This window comes from Arvicanthis niloticus, chromosome 5, assembly GCF_011762505.2.
Source record: "Arvicanthis niloticus isolate mArvNil1 chromosome 5, mArvNil1.pat.X, whole genome shotgun sequence".
NCBI classification, from domain to species: domain Eukaryota; kingdom Metazoa; phylum Chordata; class Mammalia; order Rodentia; family Muridae; genus Arvicanthis; species Arvicanthis niloticus.
The window spans coordinates 56,308,051-56,326,641 of NC_047662.1; the positions used below are offsets into that span (position 1 = coordinate 56,308,051).

General features: G+C 36.8%; 1 protein-coding gene across 12 annotated transcripts in view; it reads left to right on the forward strand.

Moving 5' to 3' along the window:
- Caap1 (caspase activity and apoptosis inhibitor 1) overlaps positions 1-18,591 on the forward strand; it is a 97,150-nt gene that overhangs the window by 22,858 nt on the left and 55,701 nt on the right. For all 12 annotated transcript variants that reach the window (XR_013110605.1, XR_013110604.1, XR_013110606.1 and 9 more), the window contains one exon: positions 9,754-9,827. Coding sequence is in view for 9 of the 12 variants with exons in the window: in XM_034503950.2 (XP_034359841.1) it covers positions 9,754-9,827 (74 nt within the window). In the remaining 3 variants the exon portion in view is untranslated. The remainder of the gene's footprint in view (positions 1-9,753; positions 9,828-18,591) is intronic.

Sequence of the window (18,591 nt, forward strand, 5' to 3'; positions counted from 1 at the left end):
TACTCTGAGCAGTTTAATGTGGTGCATTATATTTGGTATTACTACTTAGAGGACTGTTTCTGTAAGCTAGAGAGTTTGTATAATGATACAAGTGGGAACTCATGGGTTTAAGGTGGCCTCATTTTAAAGAGACACTCACTACCAGCCTGACATTTGGCAGACTGTTTAACTTTTTGGCCTCAATTTCCTCATCTGAAGAATAAAATTCTATCTCATAGAACATTATGATGATCACTGGAGAAACGATTGGATGTCCTTAAAATTGCCATATGGTAAACATTAAAAATATTACTGTATTACCATACAGTTATTTTTACTATGAGTCTATCACAGTAACTTTTAAAATTCCAGTTTATATTGGTGAATATTGGGAATTTCCCCAATTCCTTTTGTTATAGAACCCAAAGAAAGCTGTGATACGTCTTTTTATTATTTTTTACTATTTCATAAAACAGTTCATTGCTTATGTGTCTTTTTTTTTTCCACTTATAAAAAATGCAGCTATGGTTGGATATGGTAGTGTGTGCCTTTAGTGTCTAGTTTGGCAAGCATATTTTATATAATAAAATTGTCATGAGCCTGTGGGAGGTAGAATATTATGTTCTAAATGCGAAATATCTCCCATAGGCTCACATACTTGGTTCCTAGCTGGTGGCACTGTTTTGGGGGGCTGTGAAATCTATACGAGGTGGACTCTAGCTAGAAGGAAGTGTCACTGGGGGTTGGGTTCTAGGGTTATAGTGTGGCCCTGCTTCCATTTTCATATTCACACACCTCCACTTGCAGTTGTCACCTGATAAGCAGCTACTGTACAACTCTGCAGCTGTAGTCGTGAGTCATTTCTGCTGCCTGTCCTCCTTGCCATGATGGACAGGGCTTTTTTTGTTGTTTGTTTGTTTGTTTGTTTTTAAATCAGATATTTGATAATAGCAGTGAGAAAAGTAACTAGTACAAAAGGTTCTATTTATTACACTTAAAATAATACATTTTTTTCTCACAAATGAGACCACAGCCTTTTCTGAGTTTAATTCTTCATATCTGTAATAAAGAACTTACTGTGCTTTTAGGCAGCAAAGACTAGTAATAATAAGCTGGTTATTTACACATTTGTGTTCACATGTACCTTAAAAATTGTTTTTAGGGTCTAAAAATTAGAGTAGTCTACCTAACATAGTTTACTCTGAAAAAAAAAAAAAGAGTAATGTGTTCAGAAAACCTTTAGGGAAACTATTATGAAATCATTGACAACATTATGATTTATAATGTGTAGATACTATCTCACACTTAAAGTAATGGTACCTGTGATTCTACTTCATGTTTGCATATTTAGATAACTTCTAAAGTTATGTCTTGTTAGTTTTTAATTATTGGAAAAGACATGAAAACAGGACTATGTAGACATAGCAAAAAGAAGACACTTTGTTGATTCTGTTCAGTTTTTATATAGAAGATTGCTTGTTACAAAAACTTGAGTTGCAAGCAGTAATTTATGCAACATTTTCAGAGATCCTGGGCCTTTGAAAGAACTGGAATGTGGTAACTCTTGACTCTGTGAATTATATTATTTGGGAAAAGTAGATGGAAATGAACTTCCTTTGGTTAGGATAAGATTGAACGTTGGTGTCTTGTGGAAGGGATGCAGTAGAGATAAAACTTGATTTGTTACTTGGAAAAGCTTTGTTAAAAAATTGGGTTGTTTGCTTCTTCGTACAGTGTTTGAAGGTTATAGTTGACTGCCACTTTGAAGAATTTATGAGTCACTGATGATGGTGCTGGGTCTGAAATCTGGTACCTCATAGAGCAATGGGCACCTCTAGTCAGTGAGTCATTTCTGTAGCTCTGTATGTAGTCTTTTGAGGCTGGCTTTATTAGCATAGTGTATTTGGGACTCAAACATGGTTTGAATTTCAGTAGTTTCTTCTCATTGCTGAGTAGTTAGTTCTTCATCCTGTGGGTGTATCAACTTTTAATTCCTAGTTGTGGTCCTTTAAGAACAATGGCATCTCAGTGGTATTGGCACCTTAGTCTCCAGACCCTGAGAATATATTGCTTTATGCAACAAAATTGACTTTGGATGTAAGATTAAGTACCTTGATAGGGTTCTTATCCTAGATTATCCATGTGGACCTGCTATAATCATCGAAACCCTTCTTAAAAGTTGAAGAGAGAGAGAGGAGAAAGAAAGATATGATATCAAAGATTGAGGCTGATAACCACCTTAAGTTTTCTAACAAGGAAACACAGAGATTTTGGTTCTACAACCTCAAGGAACATGGTTCTGTCCAGAACCCAAAAACCAGACAGTGGATTCATATCTAGTCCTCCAGATCCTTTGGATTCTGACTTGCAGAATATGAATATAGTGAATTTATGTGGTTTTGTTGTTGTTGTTGTTGTTGTTTTTTGAGACAGAGTTTCTCTGTATAGTTTCTGCTGTCCTTGAACTTGCTCTGTAGACTACCAGGCTGTCCTCAAACTCACAGAGATCCACTTGCCTCTGCCTATTGTGTGCTGAGATCAAAGGTCTGTGCTGCTGCACCCAGCAAATTTATGCTCTCTTAACCATCAGCTTTCTCATGATTTGTTACGGCAATGATAAAAAACTAATAAGGGCATAAGGTAGTTTCTCATTTTTGATGATTTTAAGCAAAACCACACTAACATTTAAATGCAAGCTTTCGTGTGAACAAACCTGTTTTTTTGTATTAAAGGAAGCACCTAGGATCAGGGTTGTTGTGCCATTTCTGTGTCCTTGCTTGTCAGCACTGAGAGTTCTATTTGTTGGCTGTTTTGGCCTTCCTAACATGTGAAGTGTATCACATTGTAGTTTTAATGTGCATTTTCCTAATAACAAAGGATGTTGGATTCCAGTTGTTTTGTCTATGTGCTATGTACATGTCTTGCTCAATTGAAGGTGTTTTAACGTTTTATTGTTTTCTAGTATGCTTTTATTTTTTTATTGGTTATTTTATTTATTTACATTTCAAGTGTTATCCCCCTTCCCAGTTTTCCCTCCACAAGTCCCGTTTTCCCTCTCCCTTCTCCCCTCCCCCCTGCTTTTATAAGGGTGCTCCCCCTACCCAACCACCCACTCCCACCTCACCAAATCTCCACAGGACCAATGGCCTCCCTTCCCCTTGATGCCATAATAGCTGGAGCCATGGGTCCCTCTATGAGTACTTCTTGGTTGGTAGTTTAGTCCCTAGGAGCTCTGGGGAGTCTGGTTGGTTGATAATGTTGTTCTTCCTATGGGGTTTCAAACCCCTTCAGCTTCTTCAGTTCTTCCCCTAATTCTTCCATTGGGGTCCCTGTGCTCAGTCTGATGGTTGGCTGCAAGCATCTGCATTGGTCAGGCTTTGGCAGAGCCTCTCAGGGGACAAGTGCTTCTTGGCATCAGCAATAGTGTCTGGGTTTGGTGTCTGTAGATGGGATGGGTCCCTAGGTGGGGCAGTCTCTGGATGGCCTTTTCTTCAGTCTCTGCTTCACTCTTTGTTCCTGCATTTCCTTTAGACAGGAATAATTCTGTGTTAATATTTTTGAGATGGGTGGGTGGCCCCATCCCTCAACTGGGGGCCCATGCCTAACCTCTGGATATGGTCTCTACAGGCTCTTTCTCCCCTTTGTTGGGTATTTCAGTTAATGCCATCCCCATTGGGTCCTGGGAGCTTCTTGCTTCCCTGGCATCTGGAAGTTACTAGTGGCTACCCCCAGTTCCCCATCCCTCACTGCAACACACCTCTGTTCAGTTTCCTGACCCTCTATACTTCTCTCCCATCTTTTCCCACACCTGATCCTACCCCCCTTTCTCCTCCCCTTCCCTCTATCTCCCAGGTCCGTCCCCCCCCCCCACCTCCCATGATTATTTTGTTTCTCCTTCTAAGTAAGACTGAAGCATCCACACTTTAGTCGTCCTTCTTGAGCTTCATATGGTCTGAAAGTTGTATCATGGGCATTCCTAGCTAATATCCACTTATCAGTGAGTACATATTATGTGTGTTCTTTTGTGATTGGGTTACCTCACTCAGGATATTTTCTAGTTCCATTCATTTACCTAAGAATTTCTCAAATTCATTGTTTATTTTTTGGGGGGGTGTATCACAGAATTATTATGAAAGGTTTTTTTTGTTTGTTTTATTTTGTCTTTCAAGACAGGGTTTCCCGGTGTAACCTTGGCTGCCCTAGAACTCACTCTGTAGACCAGGCTGGCCTCAAACTCAGAAATCCACCTGCCTCTGCCTCCCAAGTGGTGGGATTAAAGGCGTGAGCCACCACTGCCTGGCGAATTCATTGTTTTTAATAGCTGAGTAGTACTCCATTGTGTAAATGTACCACATTTTCAGTGTCCATTCCTCTGTTGAAGGACATCTGGGTTCTTTCCAGCTTCTGGCTATTATAAATAAGGCTGCTGTGAACATAGTGGAGCCTATTATGATTTTATAGTTTATCTTAGTTGTTCTTTTGTTACCACAACAAAAGCAACTTAAGGGAGAAAACTTTTGTTTTTGTTTTTCTGCAAGTTCCAGAATGGTTCCAGTTCATCATGGCATAGAATACATGACAACTGGAGCAGAAGTCTGGCGTCTCACATTTCTTTGGTATCTTAGAAACAAAGAGAGAATATGAAATGTGGCCAACCTATAAAATCTCAAAGTGCACCTCCAGTGATGCACTTACCCTGTAAGATGTTTCTCTTAGAAGTTCCATAACCTTCCTAAACACTATAATTAATTGGGGACCATATGTTCAAATATATGAGCCTGTAAGAGAAATCTCACATTCAAACTACAGTGTAATTCTCCTGTATTCTAGATTGAAGTTGAAGTTGTTTTATTTTGGACAAGATTCACTAAGTTGTCCAGGCTGGGGTAAACTCTGGGGGCTTAAAAATTCTCTTGCATCAGTTTTCAAAATACCTGGCATTGCTGGCACATTCCAACTACTTTGCTAGATACATGTTCTTTATCTGGTAAATGTATGCAAATATTTTCTCCAGTCTGTGGTTTGGCTTTTCATTGTCCTAGTCTTTTTGGAAAAAGAGAATCACCAAGTTTTGATGAAATCCAACTTAGCAATTATTTTTATTTTTAGGTCATGTTTTAAAATTACATTATTTGTCGTATGTGTTTAAGTGTTGGTGCATGGTCCATGGTCCATGGGTGGAGGTTAGGACAACCCTGGAAAGTCTACTAGTAGGATCCAGCCATTGAACCCAGGTTGTCTGGTCTGCTGAGTCATCTCACAGCTCCAGGTCTGGGTTTTGGTAACATCTTTGCTTATCCTAGCATAAACTGGAAATTTTTACTGTGTATTCCAAAGGTTTACAAATTTAGACATTTGGGTCTGTTTCCATTCAGAAATACGATTTGTACATGTTATAAAAATGGAGTAAGATAATGTACAAGCTGTCTCACTAACAGCATTGAGTCAAAGACTGTCTTTTTTCCATTACATTTCCTTTGTTCTTTTATACTGAGGAGTGTAGAGAAAATCCAACACTATTTCCTTTGCTTTACCAGCTTACTTGACTTTGCCAGTTGACCTTTACCCTGTGAGAAAAATCAGACTATCTTTGTCTTGTTTATTATTTTGTTGAAAGAATTTCCTATCACTTTGTATTTGCATAAGAAATTGATTACTCTTCCTGTCTCTTTAGAAATATATAATTATATTTATATATTATATTTCGATATTATATATTATATTTAGAATGAATAAATATATATGTGTATGTATGTGTGTGGGTATGTATGTATGTATGTATGTATGTATGTATATATGGCTGGAGAGCTGTCTCAGCCATCAAGAACACTTGCTGCTCTTGCAGAGGACTGAATCAAGTTCCCAGCACTCATGTCAGCTGTTCCCAATTTCCTGTAACTCTAGCTACAAGCAATCTGATACCATATTCTGGCCTCCATGAGCAAACGCATGCGCGCACACACACACACAAAACGAAAAAAGAAATATGTTTTAGGCTTTTTGTTAATTCACATGTGGTTGTTCTTGATTAAATTCAATAAATTTTCTCAGTGTGTTAATGTATTTGAAAAAAACCATTGAGTTGTAAGAAAAGAGAATAGTGTCACATGAGAGACAGTTGGGCTTAGATCAGTTTGAGGACTTAGAGTTAGTGGTACAAGTAAAGTCCTCTTAGAACAAGGCCATTGATCATAAATTAAGCTGTTAAAGAAAGAGAATGCAGGTCAATTTCTTATGCAAATACAAAGTGTTAGGAAATTCTTTCAACAAAAAGATAAACAAGACAAAGATAGTCTGATTTTTCTCACAGGGTAAAGGAGATGGAATTAGAAAAGTAAAATAAAATGAAGCTTGTTCTTAAATTGTTTTCATTAGAATCACAAGGATCACTGTAGAATTCTTAGTCCAGACAGGCTGTGACATGTGTTCTACCTTGGGCTCTCTCTGCTGTCCAGTTGTATACTCTAATAGTCTTAGTTTTAAAGTGTGTAATACAAACACGTGTTGTTTTAATTGTGAATGGCAGGTTTTTTTTTTTATTCTTAACTAGTTTGGGTGACTCACATATTTTATCATCTTAAAGTAAACTCAGGACCCCCCTCCCCCCGCAACTAGAAAGAGAAACACATATGTATGTAGTAGTTTTCTTAGAGTTTTAATATATTTTTGTAAATATTCTTGCTGTCTCTACATTTTAATGTAAATTTTTAAGTTGTGTAAAGCACTAAAGCTATTTGACAATTTTAGTTGTGAAATATACATCTTAGAAGACTTTTCTAATTTTTTAAATTTCATTTTATTTTTTTGTTTGTTTTTTTGAGACAGGGTTTCTCTGTGTAGCCCTGGCTGCCTTGGAACTCACTCTGTAGACCAGGCTGGCCTTGAACTCAGAAATTCGCCTGCCTCTACCTCTCAAGTGCTGGGATTAAAGGCGTGCGCCCCCACTGCCTGTCTCTTTTCTAATATTTTTATTTGTATTAATTTTATTTGCTTGTTTATTTTTAGACAAAGTCTCCTCTGTAGTTCAGGCTGATCTCAGACTTGGAGATCTTCCTGTCCCTGCCTCTTTGAGAACTGTGTTTACAAATGAATATCACCATCCTCTCCTTAATAGTGATTTTTAAATTTTAAATCATTCAAAGCTACTTTTGGACTTAAAACAATTGTGTCTTTTCATTTTTTTGCCACAGGGTGGTGTGCTTTGCCTACTTATAGAAGTTCTGTTTTGTGACTTCAACAGCCTGATCAAACTTAACTTAAAGTAGAATTTTATGCATGCAAATAAATTGTTTATAACAGTAGATAATCTTTATAGAGTCTTATTTGAAGGATATTTAAGGGGCTTTGAACAGTTTTTATTGCATTTTTACTTAAACATTTTATTTGGAAGTAATTTTAGACTTAATACATTTGTAAAAATCAGACTAGTAAAGGAGAAATCTTTATAGCATATGTCTAGATTTACTTCTTATTAGCATTTGATTCTGTTACACACCATGTAAATATATGTTTGTTTACTTTTTTTGTTTTGTTTTGTTTTGTTTTGTTTTGGTTTGGTTTTTCGAGACAGGGTTTCTCTGTGTAGCCCTGGCTGTCCTGGAACTCACTCTGTAGACCAGGCTGGCCTCGAACTCAGAAATCCGCCTGCCTCTGCCTCCCAAGTGGTGGGATTAAAGGCGTGAGCCACCACTGCCCGGCATGTTTCTTTACTTTTAAAAAAACTTTAATATTTCTCTGTATGTGCCTGATGAGTCTGCCTGCACACATGTGGACGTCAGAGAACAAGTCTTTCCTCTGGTTACATGGATTTCAGGGATTGAACTCAGGGTGTCAGGCTTGGGTGGCAAGCACCTTTACCTACTGTACCATCTCTCAGGCCCTACTAGTGCAATTTTGTGTGTGTGTGAGCAAATATTCGAGGCTTAAGTCACATTATGATGTGACATATTATCCCTAAATGTTACATTGTGTTTTCAAAAGAACAAACATGGTCTTTCTATAACCACGTATATCAATTTCAGGAAATTTAACTTTCACAAAAGACCTTTATCCAGTTTTACCATCAGTATTTCAATTTCTCTTTGGAGTCAGTTCAGTTTGGCCTTTACTCCCTCTCCAGTCAGTTCTATTGTTATATATAATTGTCATGACTTTTTAGATTCCTTTGATGTGAAATATTTCCATAGCCTTTTGTATTTCATAATATTGACACTGAACTCACTAAAAAGCATCACTCATTTTAGTGATGGTTTTGTTTGTTGCTTCGTCATAATGGAGGCTTCACATTCTCAGCTGGATTGTGTAGATTTTGTTGTGTTGTCCTTGGAGTATGATATATGTCCTATATGCCTTTTACTAGTGATACTATATTGCCATTTGTTGCTGATAATTTGGGGTACATTAATAATAATTAAATTTAACTTTCCTAACAGCACAAAAATTACAGATTTTAATGGAAGACTGTCATATTTTGGTACACAGTTGCACACTTTTTGTGATTTTAGGTACATGTATGTGTAGATAAAGAATTATATGCCATTCGAGGACACATAAAAGCAAATGTTTTCTTTAAATGTTAATCCATGTTCAGAGTATATACTATCTGAGTTTTCTGGAATGCTTCAGGTACAACATTTTAACTGTATTCCTAGCAAAGCTCTGTATTTTGCTCCTGGATTACCAAGGAGAATGTTTTGATACCCTTCTTGGGACATGCCAGTCATTGTAGTGAAATGAAAGAATAAAATCTGAATAGGTAACATTAGATAGCAAATAAACATTAAAAAGTGGAGTCAGGGCAACTACAAATCTCATAGAAATTATTATTAGTACCAAAGCCAAATGAGTTTCTTAAGATAGATACTGCTATTTCTGTTTCCTTTTTTTTGTGTGCTAGAATTACTGATGTGTATCACCATGCCTGGCTCCACAGACGTGGTCTTAGAGTCCTTGAATTGGAAACATATATTTGCCAAGTACTTGATTATAAAGAACAAACTTGGCAAAGATATTTGCTATTCTATTTTATTTTTCGGTTACTTGAAAGACTTGTTACTGTTAACTGGATGAACTAGGTTTGTGACTAGCACCATTTTCCAGATTGTTCCTGTGATGTTTCTTTTAGGACAGTTTAAAATTCTCAGAGGGAAATAGTTATCTGATTTGAGAAGGTCATTGCTTATCTCACTTGAATATTTACTGATTTCATCTTGACGGTTGGAAAGGTGTTTGTTCCATCAGCAGTGATGGTGCAGCACTGTGTGCAGCTCTGCTGCAGGTTGTGCTGTGAAACTTTTTGCACGCTCTTACATTTAATCTATTTACTTTGATTACATATATATATTACATATCAAATGTGTTTTCCATATATAGTAGACATCAAAGCATTTGAGGTATGAAATTAGATGAATATAAAGTAATTTGAATGTTAAAATGCCCATTACATTTAACTGTGAAAACTGAAAAATTATTGGATACTGCTGTGAGTTGTGATTTCTTCCATCAGCTACCCTACCGAGTTTGGGAGAAAAAATTGCCTCCAAGTTCCCCTTGGTTTTCCCCTTGATTTTACAAAGAAGTACATTGTATAAATTAAGTACAAGTTTATAATTGCTTCTTCTGACACATGTATACAAAGTTCTGAGTCTCCCTAGTATTAAATTATACCCTGGGGCTTGGAATTCATTGTGTCTCCCTGGAACCTAAAATAATTCTAAGAACTTGGACATTAAATGATTGAATACTATTTTAAAAGTTTTTATTTTTATTGTTTAGGCAAGATGCCTGTATAGATTCTACTTCATCCCTGAGAGAGAACAAACAATCAGAAGGTTTGGAATCAAAACAAGGTATGGATCAAATATTTAATTTTATATAGTTTTTTACCAATGGTAAATTTCCAGTCTGAAAATCCACCCTGTTTTACAGAGAGGGAAATGGAGTGCCGTATTTGTCCATGATCTTCCTAGCTACTTGGTGACCTGAGTGTTGTGTGATTGGTTATAGGTGCCACCAGAAGGTTTTACCGTCTTGAATGTTTTTTTTTTTTCCTGTAATTTCTATTATGTGTTTTAGGTTGCAAAACAGAGGTGAGTTAGTTGGGTACCTTTGGGCTATATGTGCAACAAAGATGATAACTGTGTAGGATAACTACCCCTAATCCCTGGGACAAGATAATTTTCCTTATTTACTTTCTTCTGTAGAGAAGAAATTCTTCAAGTCAGTTTGACATAAACCATCTACTTTATATAAAATGGTAATATTAATTTATTTAAGCCTTATAGTTTAATGGGGCTAATTATTTAAATGCTTTAAAAATTCTCATCTTTACTAGGAAGAATTGGAAGTAATATTTTCTTATTGTTCAGATGTCATCTCATGTTTTTTTTTTATTTGTAAAATGATGACTTCAGAAAATTTCTGTAAAACTTGAGCTATAGAAACTTTTCAGAAAAGAGACAGAGTTTTATTTCTTTTAGGCAGAAGTACTGAAGCTTCACTTTGTTACTGATAATTGGTAACAAAGTAGAAAATGTATAATTTTATAATTTGTTATATATATTTAACATATGTATATATAATCTACATTTTAAAAATGTAATCATGTTTATTAATATTCCTGATGCTGTTGGAAATTCTCCAATGCTTTTTAGAAATTCTCTCATATAAGGCTCTTAATTTGCCAGAGAAAATTATATATTTGTGCTGTGACTACTGAGCATCCTCACAGATAAAAACAGATTTGGTTCATCAGCATTTCTTGGTCATAGAAATACAAGTTATAAACACATTGTTTTCAGTTACTATAATTATTATCATTTAAATCTCTCTACGTTTCATATATAATTAGACCACAGTGCGATTGTGGCCTTTTCTTTTCTTTTTATTTTGAGACAGGGTCCCCACTTTGTAGCCAGGCTGACTTTGAACTCATGATTCTCTTGCCTCTGCCTCAGGAGTGTTGTGAGTAGGCATAGAACTACCACACTCAGCCCGCCTTTCTCATTTCCCTTTGTTCCTAAAGTTCTTAGTATTGACTGAATAGTGTATGTGAGTATGCTAGTAGATCATCTAGGGGAAGGTAATACTATATGAAGAATAGAAAAGGCAAGAATGAGGCAGGTTGATTCTGATTCCAGTAGAAAAGAAGCCAGAAACTGCACTGCACAATTAACGCTAAGGCTAATTTTCTAAGGGAAGATGTTTTTTGGCTCCATATTCAGAAATACAGAGTTCTTAAAAACTCTATTGCAGTATCAATAGCCCTTGTAATTTTCATATAGTAACTTTAATCATTTGAAAATCAGCTATGGGAAAGCCAAGAGGAAGAGAAAAGACCCAAGTAGCCATATGCCGGAAAATGTATTCTTTTTGTGTGTAGGAGCCTGTAGACTACGCTGTGTCTCTCACTTAAGCATGGGAAGCACAGTGTAGTCCATAGACAGACATAAGAAAACAAAAAAAAAGTTAGAGCCTAGAAGGACCACTGTCTCAGATTGTAACTACCCTGTAGGAAATGGTTACATTTTCAAGGGGTTTTTGGTTTTGCTGTTAATTTTGTTTTCCCATGGATGAGGATGGAACTTAAGAAGGAATTCCTGTGTGCTCGGCAAGTGGTCTACCATTGAATCAATCCAGTTCCACCCCTCTTAAAAGAAAACATACGTAAAGAGTTTTGTGTTTGTTTGTTTGTTTAAGAAAATGTTCTTAAGTGAAATATAAAATTCTTTGCTGCCTACTAAGATGAGAGTTTTTTTTTTTATCTGAAAGTTTTATTTATGCAGAATATCTTTCAGGTAAATTCTAAATGAACAAATTGTTTTCTATTTGTAATTTGCAAAACTCTGAAAATGTAATGCTGTTTCTGTAACAGCCATTCTGCTCACAATAGTTCTAAAGTTCAGTAGACCAAAATATAAAGCAGCACTGAATTTTCTGTTTGCTCTTTCACTATGAATCTAAGGGAAGATGTTTTTTGGTTCTTAAAAACTTCATTGCAGTATCAATAGCCCGTTTTGTTGTAATTTTTGTATAGTAACTTTAACCATTTGAAAATCAGCTACGGGAAAGCCAAGAGGAAGAGAAAACCTTATTATGACCTATTATTTCTATATGGAACAGACATGTTATTTAAATTTCCTTTTCAATTCTTTTTTTTTTTTTTTTTTTTTTTTTTTCAGTTTCAGTAAAAGGCTCAAGTATGATTTGAGTAGTTATCCAGGGAGGACTCAGGCGTCCACTGTCAGTTAGTTAAGGTGATGTTTCTTTGTCAAGTACTGATGGGAAGTACCATGTCTGAAACTAGTAGTGCTAAGGGTGGATATTGAGTTCATACACTAACCTTTATCATACTAATGCAAATAACTAAAATCTACTTTTATCTTGAAAATATTATTTAAATATGGACATAATATTGTTTGATTGATTGGAATGGTAACAAAATTAAAACTCTTGTGTTAGAAATCATTCATTTTCAATGAGAGGGTAGTTATATAAGCAATATCAGTTATAGTTGTGTTTTTTAACCATAACTGTGTGCATGTGTATACATGAGTATGCACACATTAATGGAATTAAATTACACCTGTATAAACTTGTTGTGAGCTTGGGACCTTAAGGTTTGCCAGAATATCGGTGATTTTCCTGTTGAGAAGACTTAGAGCCATGCTTAATAGCTATGGTGTATTTAAATTTAAAATCTGGGTCCTTTGTGCTACAGATTGATAAACGAAAATTTCTGTTTGCTGAAGGTAATGTGTAGGAAACATTTTTAAATTTTAAAATCCATTTATGCTAGTGTGTAATAAGTTAATTTTCCTACAGACTTATTTATGAGGACATTGAGCAATATTAAAATGCAGATCTGTATTTAAATTATTTATGTCTGAGGGATTAATGTGTAGCTTACAAATTATTGTAATTTAAAACTTAAGTTAAAATTTATTCTTGAATTACATCTTTAAATTGTAATGTTAATGAAATTTATACTACATTTAAGAAAGTTGTTTGGATATTTAGGTTAATAAGAAGAGTTGAAAGGTTTATTGTTATTTTAAAACATTTGAAAAGTTGTTAAATAGAAAAGTGATTAGTGTGTTTTGTATTGCTCATAAAGATGAAAGCAGAGTAGACAATATTATCACTAGATAAAACTTTGGAGTTTTATTTCTGATTTCAGAGATATCAGCAGATGCATTGGATTGCCTCTAAGTTCCTATATGGAAGGCACTTGATTGAAGATCCCATGAACCACCACCTGGTGGTGCTGTTGTACAGCAGACTTAAGCAATGTTTGGCTGGCTTTGATAGTGAAGTTTCTTTGAAATTGTCAGGTTTTGTAAAGACCAGTGTCCATTGCATTTTTTTTTTTTTTTTTTTTTTTTTGTACTTGAGCAAAGTGTTTAATATGTTTTCTTACTTTGTTTTTCTGTAGAGAAAACTATACAAACTTGGTTTTTTGTTATCTCTACATTTTTTTTTTTGTTACATTAAAAAAAGGCTGCTTAATTTAGTCTTTAGTCTGTTCAAGGGTTCTTTGTAATGTATTCACTGGCTCAGCAGTGTCAGTAAGGCATTTGCTGCATTTTACTTGGAATCTTATATATTCATGTTTTTCATATGAAATTAGAGATATGCATCTGCACATAAAATATGTACATAAGATTCTTACCTTGGTTAGGCTCAAATCTTAGCATTAAACGTTAGCTAGTTGACTCACATAGCTGTAGTTTAGTCTTTGAACTCATGAGTTGATGAATGCTATACAGCATTAAGGATTGCTTAGATGTGCTAGGAGTGTGGCTCAGTAGTAGGGCCCTAGTTTAGCATATGCCTTGATTCCCCCATACTGCCCCCAAAAAAAAAAAAAAAAAAAAAAGTTAAATGTGAGCTTTATAAGAGCTTCAAGAATTTGAAAGGCAGGCTTGAGTAGGAATAATATGTAAGGAAGGCTCTACTAGGAACAAACATCAGTGGTCAAGCTGTGTGATAAAAGCTTTAATTTTAAATAAGCCTTCAGCCGTTCAGACCAATACATGCTAGTCATTTTTTCAGGTATATGTGGGCAAATGCCACAATTTACAAAGTAAATCAGTAGCATAAGCTAATGTTTTAATTCTTTCTTTCAGTCTTTTTGATTCTATATGTACATATGTACAGTATCTGTATAATTATAGGAGTATAAACTAGTTTTTAAGAATACAAAATATACATGCTGGTATAGGTGTTTAAAATGTTTTTCTTTATAGACAAGTTAACAGGCTATAGACTGTCAAAGAACTGCAGTGCATAGAGAATGGAGAGATGCTAGCCGTGGTTCTCAGCCTTCCTGACGCTGCAACCCCCCATCCATGAAATTATTTTATTGCTACTTGATAACTGTAATTTTGTTACTGTTATGAGTTGTAATTAAGTATCTGATATGAAGGCATCTGACCCCAAAGGAGTGCCAGCCCATAGGTTGAGAAGCAGATTGTCTAGCACCTAGAAAGTGTCAGTGCAGCAGTTTGAGTCTTAGATTAAGTTCTGTAGTTCTTTAATAGAACATCATGATTATATATCAGTGTGTTGATTGGACTCTTGAAAACAACTAAGAAAATAGATCTCAAATATATTTATGGGGTGTGATATTGGTTAGCTTAATTTAATTATGCCACAATTCATAGGTACAGCAAATAGGATCCATGTATCATGTCACCTTTACTTGCCAGTCATACCTTTAAACTGGAGAAAAATAATTGATAATGGCTTATTAATTTTGTATTTCTAACATTTTTAAGTTATATAAAATATTTTTTTATTTAGCAGAAGAATTAAGTATGAATCTTGGTGAAGTCCTTAGAATTCTTAAGATGAGGGTAGTTAGAAAATCCCAACTAATTCTTGTTGCTATCATTGATCTAATGTAGTCCTGCATTGAGAGAAACTAAAATAGGTAGAGGGAAATTAAGATTAAAGATAATGAAGAAGTGAATTAGCAGCTGCAGTGAGTGGCATTCAAGAATCAGCTGAGGTAATGCATGTCTGTAATCCCAATACCAGGCTGAGGCTAGAGGAGAATAAATTCCAGTCCAGCCTGGGCTAACTAGCGGAAGCCTATCTCAGATGGCACCAGAGGCATTTATTACTTAGACAGGAAGAGAAGGGTCATCAGCTAATGAAGTAGCATTTGTCACCTATAAGTTTTAAGTGTCTTCCTTGTATGTACTGCCACCGAATCCTCTGGATGGGCTAACGAACTCCTTAATTCTACCTACATATGTGTGTGGTGTGAATGTTAGAGAGAAGTCTGGAGTGGGGAGCAGAGCAGTGTGTGCGTGCGCACTTTGTGTGTGTGTGTGTGTGTGTGTGTGCGTGCGCGTGTGTGTGTGTGTGTGTGTGTGTGTGTGTGCGTGCGCGCGGACTTATGCTGTTTTTAAAAGCTGCTCTAATTCCTTTTCTTCTGAGCTCTTGTTTTACCCAGCTCTTGTTCTTATCCAGCTTTAACAAGTAAGTAGCAATGCAGATTCTGAATGTGAATTAGTGTCTTTAAAGGTTTGGCCAAGTGAGAGGAGATTGCTGTGTAGGCCAGCCTGGCAAGACCTATATTGTCAAAATCCTGTTTCTTCCCACAACCAGAAAAACAAACAAATAAACAAATACACAAACCCTTCTTTTTTCATGTCTTTGAGGTTTTTTTTTTTTTTTTTTTTAAATACATCATTACCAGAACTAAACGGTATTCTTCCTACTTTAAAAATATTATTATTGTTATTATTTTTCTGAGATTTTTGTCTTGGCCCAGCTTGGAACTCTCTGTGTAGACCAGGCCAGCATAGTATTCATATAGATCTAATTTCTTTAGCTTTCCAGATGCTAGGATTAACAGCTTATGCCACCATGCCCAGTCTCCCCCAAATTACTTTTCATTTAATTTTTTGTATAGTATATGTGCATATGTGTATGCACAGTGCATGCATGCATCCACTTGTGAGTGGTCACATGTGTGTACGACTGTTTGCATACTTGTGTGTGTGTATGTGTGCACATGTTCGTATGTGTGGAGGCCCAGAGTTGATGTCTTGTTTATTCCTCTATCACTTTCCACATTTTAGTTACTGAGGTAAGGTCTCCTTCCAGTTGAACCTAGAGCTCCCCGGCTAGACTAGCCAGCCAGCTTGTTCTGGAGATTCCCTCTCTCGGTCCCCTGTATGGTTGCCATGTGTGGTTGCCAGGTTAGCCTGGCTTTTACATGGTTTCTGATGATCCAAACTTTGGTCTTTGTACTTATTTGGTAAGCAACTTCTTACTGGCCTCATTTCCCATTTTGTAATTCATCTCTTTCTATGGTTAATAATTGAATGAAATAATGAAAATTACGGTTTGAATAGTTTATTAGGTTTTCTTTATCATTTGAAGTGTAAGAATTTTCTGCACTATAAAAAAGGTAAATTGTCAAGAATTTTGGAAGCAAAATGCCTTACCTTTTTAGTGTGGAAGGCAGGGTTATAGTATATAGTCCAGGCTGGCCTTGACTATAGTCCTCCTTTTTTAAGCCTATGAATACTGGGATGACAGGCTTGGACCACCATGCCTGATGTAGTGGTTTGAATTGTTTGGCCTAGGGAGTGGCACTGTTGGAAGTGTAGCCTTGGAGTAGGTGTGTCACTATGGCTGTGGACTCTCCTTCCTAGCTGCCTGGAAGCTAGTCTTTTCCTGTTCCCTTTGGATGAAGATGTAGAACTCTCAGCACCTGCTGTACTATGTCTGTCTGGACACTGCCATGCACCTGCCTTGATGATAATGGACTGAACCTTTGAACCTGTAGGCCAGCCCCAATTAAATGTTGTTTTTATAAGAGTTGCCTTGGTCATGATGTCTATTCACAGCAGTAAAACCTAAACTAAGATGGAAGTTGGTACCAGGGACTGGGGGATTACTAATATAGGCCTGACCATGCTTGTGTTTGGAAGAATGTGGATTTGGGGACTTTGGATTTGGAAAGCCATGGAATGTTTTAAGTGGGGTTTAGTGAGCTATCCTAGTAGGAATATGGAAGACTTTCTTGCTGTGAGTGATTTGAACTGTGCAGACCTGGCCCAAGAGGTTTCAGTGGAGAACTTTAGTATGTGGCCTAGAGGCTGTTTTTTGTGGTATTTTGGTGAAGAATAGGGCTGCCTTTTGCCCTTGTCTGAAGAATCTGCCTGAGACTAAGGTGAAAAGACTCAGATTAATTGCATTGCCAAAGGAAGTCTCAGAAAGACCCATTATAGACTTTGTTCTCTGGTTAAGTCTCATGAAAAGTGGTTTGAATAATAATAGCAAGCTTAGGGAGGAAAAATAGAAAATACATGTCTCAAGTATTAAAGGGGCAGCAGGAAGTGAATCCTGTGTTCAAGAATATTAAATTGAATTAAGGGAGTGGTGACCTTGGAGCAAGATCCTACCCAGCAAGTTTATGTCCAGGCCTGATGCAGCACATATTTAATCTCAGCATTCAGGAGACAGTCATAAGTCCAGGCATGGTAGTACACACTTTTAATCTCAGAAGACAGAGCCATACAGATGAAATCTCTGGGTTCAAGGTCAGTCTACAGAGCAAGTTCCAGGACAGCCAAGCTTAGGCGGTGAGGGAGTTGGAAAACAGAAACCTGGTAATAGAATAAGGGGGCCATGTTCCAGTCACAGCAAGCAGAACATGGCGGCTTCGGCCACATGGCTCTGGTGGTAGAGTCAAGAATAGAAGGGACTACTGGGGAAATTGATGCTGCTTAGCTGGAGCTAAGAGATTAGTGGTGAAATCTTCTGGGAAGTTATTTTCTGAGAGCACACAGAAGCTGTGTTCCAGAGATAGCCAAGGTTGTACCTTGTGCTGCAGCTGTACTTGATAATGTGTAAGAGTCACCCAGGTGGTACTGGTTTTGAAGGCATGAAAGGGTCATGAAGAACAGTTGAGGCTTGGCACTGTGAGAGGCAGGGAAGGCCATTGGTGAGGATGCAGCCTCAGTCCTGTAGTTGAAGGCCCAGGACTGGAGGGGTCATGCAAAGAAGTTGAGGCTTGGCACTATGAAGAAAGCCTATGAGAGGCTACTGGTGATGCCTTCTTGCAGCAGAAGACCCCAGTGTATTGGATAACCAGTACTATGGGACAACCACCAAGAACAGTAGCAGCAATGGAGTGGAGTCAATCTGAGCCTAGAGTGTTACAGATTGTAGATCTGGAGAAGTGACCCATTGGAGGAGCCCAGATCATGTGTGGATCCCAGACATTGGAACAAAAAGCTGTAATATTGAAGTTGACTTGGGGACCCCAAAATGTTAAAGATGCCAGAGTCTTGGAATACCTGCTGAGGAATGCTGCTAACAATGAGTGGAACCAGCCCAGATGAAAGTTTGATGTAGTTAACACGGATGAAAAAGGAGTGGAGATCTGAAGACTGCTTTTATATCAGACATGGAGATGCAGAGTTTGGATTTTGCCCATCTGGTTTCCTTGTTTTGTTTTGGGGATTACAATGAAGTGATTAGATGAATCTCAGAAGGGACTTTGGTCTTCTAACATTATTGAGACTGTTATAGACTACGGAGGCTTTTGAAGTTGGACTAAATGCTTTAGCATTATGCTATGTTTGTTTA